Source organism: Corvus brachyrhynchos, unplaced genomic scaffold, assembly GCF_000691975.1.
Source record: "Corvus brachyrhynchos isolate BGI_N302 unplaced genomic scaffold, ASM69197v1 scaffold54, whole genome shotgun sequence".
In the NCBI taxonomy this organism is placed as follows: domain Eukaryota; kingdom Metazoa; phylum Chordata; class Aves; order Passeriformes; family Corvidae; genus Corvus; species Corvus brachyrhynchos.
In genome coordinates this window covers 2,372,984-2,378,795 of record NW_008237902.1, presented here as the reverse complement: position 1 = coordinate 2,378,795, position 5,812 = coordinate 2,372,984, and the positions used below count along the sequence as shown (strand labels likewise).

Genomic DNA, 5,812 nt, shown 5'->3' with positions numbered 1-5,812 from the left:
AGCATTTCCCAATTGGTGGGCTGCGGCTGTGGCTCTGCAGTCTCACGCTGTCGCAATGGCATTGCCTCATCGGACACGTCCTCCTGCACCTCAGCTCTTGCCATCATTGCAGCCACCCACGGCAATGGCTCACACATAAAAGTACAAACGAACAGCCACTGAAGTTGATCCAAGCCGGTAACTGTTCATTGCCCACACTTACTTGTTTATAGAGAGGTAATTCACTTACTGAATGTAATAAAAGACAAGTAAGTCGTGTTACCTTGTTTTATCCAAGAGCTGAATACATGTGTATGTGCAATTGTCAGAGCTCAGAGAGCACTAAGAACACTGCCACGTCTGGAATTTAATTCTACTAAGTATTTTTGGTTTGTTTGGTACAAAACATGCACCAAGACGTTGCCAGTCTTCTGCTGGAGCCACAAATGTAGATGTAATTGTTTTCATAATTCATATAAAGACAGAGTAGAAGATGACATTTCAGTATTTTATTCAAGTCAGGTTTGGGTTTTTTATCCATTTTTAGTAGTGTCAAGTACAGCATTTTGGGGTCTAGTTCCACACAAAATGGAAGACTCTCTAAAAATGTACCCATTTAGTTGCTAAAAAAAAGTGGTAATAAAAGAAAATTCCGTTTTAGAATTAGTGATGCAACTATGTAATTGCAGTTGCAAAGACTCTTCCCTGATTATGTACATTTTACCAGCTTTTCGGTCAGTGCAAGGGGAAGGAACCACAACACAGCACAGGCAGGATTGGCTCAGTCACATCAAACCTCCTCCACAAGGACTTGGGCAAGGTAGACAACCTAAAGCATTCTGGAGACAGCAGTAGGTGTGGGATAACCAAATAAGACAAACCATTGATGAAATACGTATCTAAAAAAAAAAAATTTAAAATCCCTTTTTCAGACAAATTTGCACATTCCCTCACTGACTGAAACTTTAGGTTTCAGAACATTTTGCTTATACAACTAACAGTACAATATAGTGGTCTGCAATTCCCAGGTTTTATAACACATTAACACATTCCTTGTGCCATCAATATATTAGTAGAGGTAATCAACACCTTCCTTCTTCTTATCATGTGGCAGTTGACAGATGTGATGAGCAATTACATATGGAAAAAAAGCCCGGATTTTTTATTTATGATTTTGTCTCCACTTCTTTAATATCATTTTTAAAGCTTTGCTGTCTTTAACCAGGACTAGCAGGACAGATACATAGCAATACTTGCACTCCAGACAAAACATTGAAAGGTACACTATTTTCTGAAGGTAGCTATGCTGTATTTTCAGATTAGCAATTGTGAAATCACTCCTTATGCTTCAAATTCCAGTCCTAGACCAAGTTTGTGACCCCCTGCATTGACATTCTTGCCATCCAACAAAGCTGACAACGTCAGTTTGATACCTGCAAAATGAAGAAAAGGGAGAGAAAAGTCAGCTTAAAACTTGGAATGAGCTTTATGTTCAGGAAGTGCCATGTCTGTTACTGCTTTAATTTATTGGGTAGCCAAGTTAATGGGATTTGGCAGCTGGCCTTGGAAGGACTGGGCATTTTAAAACAATTTGCAGATAAGAAATCTTTCTGAATTATGAAATTTAAAATAAAACATGATGATAGATTCTGCTTTTTATCACTCTGAGTAATTAAAGCTCTGAGCCAATTCACTGCTGCTGGTCTACTTATTAATCTAATTTTAGAGTCCAGTATTACAAAAACCTGGGACCTTGATACATACTCACCTTTCTAAACCATTTTAAAATCTGAGTATAAAAAAGCCCAAGCCCCGTCTGCTGTAATATCTCATGTCAATCTGCTCAGCATTCTGGCAGCAGATTTATTACACTACATTAAAACCAATTTTGCAGCAGTAAGATTGTCGTCTTCCTGGGCCAGGGGACCTTGAGAAAGTCACATTTTTAAGAAGAGTAAACTCAATAATAGGAAGCCTCTGAAATATTAAAAATTTAGTTACTTATCTGTGACACAAATAATTATAGACATATTTTAAATCAACATAAAAGACTATCTGACTGTTTAGTCAACAATTATCTCTAGTAATTCTGCTTCCAACAGACATCCAAAATTAACAGAACAGCCCCTGGAAAAGTTCATCACTGGCTTGCCAAGCAGAAGAGCAATCTTACAAAACCCATCATACTTTACCACCAAAAATTTCTGATATTTCAAGATTAATGTATCACTTTATTGATTCTGATTTTTTTCTGCATAAACCTACCTGGCTTTAAAGTCTGAGTGTATCCTAACCCAATCAGACTGGAGTTGTTCACTTTAGCCTTAAAGGGAAAAAATAAAGCGTTATTTAGTAATAAATAGTAAATTTAGTAAATAATTTAGTATCTTTCTTCAAAGCCCTCCCTGCCTGAGAATTAAGCAACAGCTTTTAAGCATGTAGGGATTTCATGTTTTAAATCCCAAAAAAATCTAGAGTTAATTGTTCTATAACTTAAATCTCAAATCTCAAAGAATCTACAGTCACTGTAGAAAATAATGGGTTTATTAACATAATTTCTAATTTTTTCCACACTAACACAAAAAGAGTCTCAAAATAGTGCCCAGTAATGCAATAAAACATTCTGTGTCTCTTTTAAGGAAAATCCAATAGTTGTGCTCTCAGGCTGCCAAAACCAAAACAAACAGATCCATGTGCCAACTACACAGCACAGAACTGCATCAAGACTGTACTCTGCTGATGGAAAGGCTGCTTTCCATTTCCATTTATTAAGCACTTATTTTCAAATGCATATAAATGTACATGCACAGGACTCACAGAAAAAGAGGCATCTGGGTCTATCTGATACTTGGCTGCTATTCCAAAGCGAGTGTTGCTATTTCCAGCTGTCCAAGCAAGATTCACAGCAGTTTCCAGTTTATCATTCACCTTCTGGTAAATGGAGCCGCCAAATTCCGTTCCATCATTCCTGGAAGGAATGCATTAGTGTAGTTTTAAACAGCACCCCAAAACAATCATCTTTTATTTTTCCAGTAAGAGCTGTATTTGCACAACATCCACTTACACCTCATTAAATATCCCTGTAACAACTAAGATAGACACATTAGGCCACATTAGTCATGAAGTTATTTTTAGATGCTTCAATTCATTGAAGATTACTATATTTCAGCAACTTCTGAAACTGAAAAAAAACCCCATGACAAACTATTAAAAATTAGACCAATGATGACAGCTTCCAATTTTCCCTTTCCCACAGATGGGAGCCTTCGTAGTAGAGAGATTTATTTTTCCCTGTGTGTCTCTGAAATAATTATTTTCCCTGGCAAATGTCTCCTTGTGCCCTGAAAGGGCTATATGCCAGTCAGAGAGCCCGAGTCATCCCAAAACTGCCATGTCAGCATGCTTTTACCAGACACAGGAACTGTATCAGAAGTGAAGATGCCAATTTAACATCCAAGTACATAGGGTTTTGCAAATGAATTGCATTTGCAGCAGTCCTTATGGTACATCTGTGCTATGGTCTGTGCACTAGAAACAGAAATTTTGCTTTGCAGAGAGCACTGGCCCACAGCTGAATGATGAGTAGCACAACTTCCAATTACTACTGCCCCCAATGTCACATAGGAATAAAATGTGGTAAATAAAAGGCAAAATGTTAGAGCATGCAGATCATAAAAACAAGACCAAAAGACTCCTAAAGGCCTTGCACTCCTTGTAAACCAGTGAGCATCTGAATTTCCGTTTTTGGTTGTTTTCTTAAAGAGAGGATACAAACATATTGTAGAAAATAGGCTTTAAACCCCAGGAAGATCTGGGGTTATTTCTAAACTGTGAAATAATCTGGTTCCAATTATTAGAGTACACCAGACCTTTAGTGATTACAAAAAGGGGTAGATTTAGGATCTTTTCCCTTTTACCCCTTTGGCCTGATGTTCGTAACAGTTGCACAAACAGCAGTGATATGCCTATTTAAAAGTTCAAGCAATAGCAACAGCTTTTAAATTGTTAGAGTAATTCTTCCAGAAAAACACTGCAATACTTACTTCAGATAAGACTGAAGCTCACATTAACTGCATGTGCTTGGCTCTCAAGAAAAGGAGGAATTAAAAAGGACTGAGGAGAGCTGGTTATACAGGCAGACTTTGTGCAAGGTTTCCACACAGCTCTGTCTTGACCTGCAACATTAGGGGGGGGGGGGGGGGCGGTCTGAGCTATGCTCAAAAAATGAGGAAAGTCATATTTAAAACTAGAAAATATCCAGCCCTACCTCCCTTATTTTTATTATTAAATAACAATAAAGTTGAACCTCTATTTAACTCTAATAGTAATAATAGCACTTTTCTATGCAGGTAATAGCACTTTTTATGTAGATTAAAAAAAAAAAAAAAAAACCAACCACTAGCCCCCTATGAAAATTAATATATTAAGGCACCCTTAAGGAAAGTAACTTGCTAGAATCCCCAGCTGGTTTGTGTAATGCCAGGGAACAAAAAAAACATGCTTCAAGCCCCACGTAGTTACATTATCTGTTCTGCCACAGCATCCCAGTGAAACAGTAACTTGTGTAGATGTAAAAACCAAGCTGCCTAGTGAGGGGAGTTCCACACACAACTCTTTCTGGGATTATATAAAAGCTCTGACACGCTTTCAAGGCTGAAATACATCAATCACCTAACTAATCTATTATTAACAATAAATAAAATTTCTATTAGTATCATACATCTATGGTTTTGTCCAGTAACAGCAACCTGAGAAACAGACCCTCAGGAATCCAAGAAACAGTTAGATCTGAGCCCCTGCTGCTGTTATGAATTTCTGCCATTGCTTTAGTTAAGAGTAATAATAACCACAGCATTTTCTAGTGAAATAATACAGTGTTTTGAACTGCTACAGCATAACTAAGTTGAAAGTCACTGCGCTTGAAGGAGTAACTTCTATATCCTGAGTGGAAGGGGACTCCACATATTGTGATGGAAGTTTTCTGCCCACATTTTTGTGCTTTGGCAATCCTTCAAACGTACTGTCTGGGCTGTGGGGGTTCGATTGTTCTGTAAGGCAGCGGGAGCTTCCTAAACCAGATCACTGCAAAACAGCATGAAACAGAACAGAATGCCTTTGAAGAAGTAGCTCTAGGAAGGCAGAACAGTTGTTCAGCCCCCAGGCGGAAACAGCCTGGAATAGCTCTGCTACATGCAAAATATCCAATTACCCAAGGGCATGGAAAGGGGGGGCCAGGAGAATGGATTAGGGATTGCCTAATCTTAAAAAACTGTATTCTCCAAAGGCATAAATTGCTTTTTTAGGAGGAACGGGAGACAGAGAAATAAAGGTTTTCATGGAATTTGATCCTGGTTTCCCACTATTGATACATTCAGAAAGGACAAATACTTGTGTAAATATATTATTAGGAGTTGCAATACCAAATAAACTTTTACACCACATTTTTTCCAGTACTACAACAAACCCAGTCCCTGTCTCTTCCAGTCACTCCCTTTTGCCTGTTCTTGTTCATCCTCTGATCAACTCTTTCATCTACACATCAAACCACCATTTCGTTTGATGTTGACAGGTGTAAAAGGAAAGCATTGCTTTTATTTCAGCTTTCACAAAGAGTATTTTTATAACTTACTTTTTTTTATTATACCACTAATGGATTCTAATAGTCCTTATCTGTTAGACACTGGACCCTTGGATGCTTAGTGAGTTCCAGTTCCTTCCATCATGCACTCCTTCACCCACACAATTAAAAGAAAAGGTAACACAGCTAAAAAAATACAGCTTGATGTCTTTAATGAAGAATTAATTTCAAATTCACAATTCCCTTGTTCACCAC

At 37.8% G+C, this 5,812-nt stretch overlaps 1 protein-coding gene across 1 annotated transcript in view; it reads right to left on the bottom strand.

Annotated features, from left to right (window-relative positions):
- Nucleotides 1-468: 468 nt before the first annotated feature.
- The window catches only part of VDAC1 (voltage dependent anion channel 1), a 15,084-nt gene continuing 9,740 nt past the window's right edge, over nucleotides 469-5,812 (bottom strand). The window contains exons 6-8 of the mRNA XM_008632656.2: nucleotides 2,797-2,947; nucleotides 2,245-2,302; nucleotides 469-1,412 (exon numbers count right to left, since the gene is read on the bottom strand). Of these exons, the coding sequence (XP_008630878.1) occupies nucleotides 1,321-1,412; nucleotides 2,245-2,302; nucleotides 2,797-2,947 (301 nt within the window). The 3' untranslated portion in view covers nucleotides 469-1,320. The remainder of the gene's footprint in view (nucleotides 1,413-2,244; nucleotides 2,303-2,796; nucleotides 2,948-5,812) is intronic.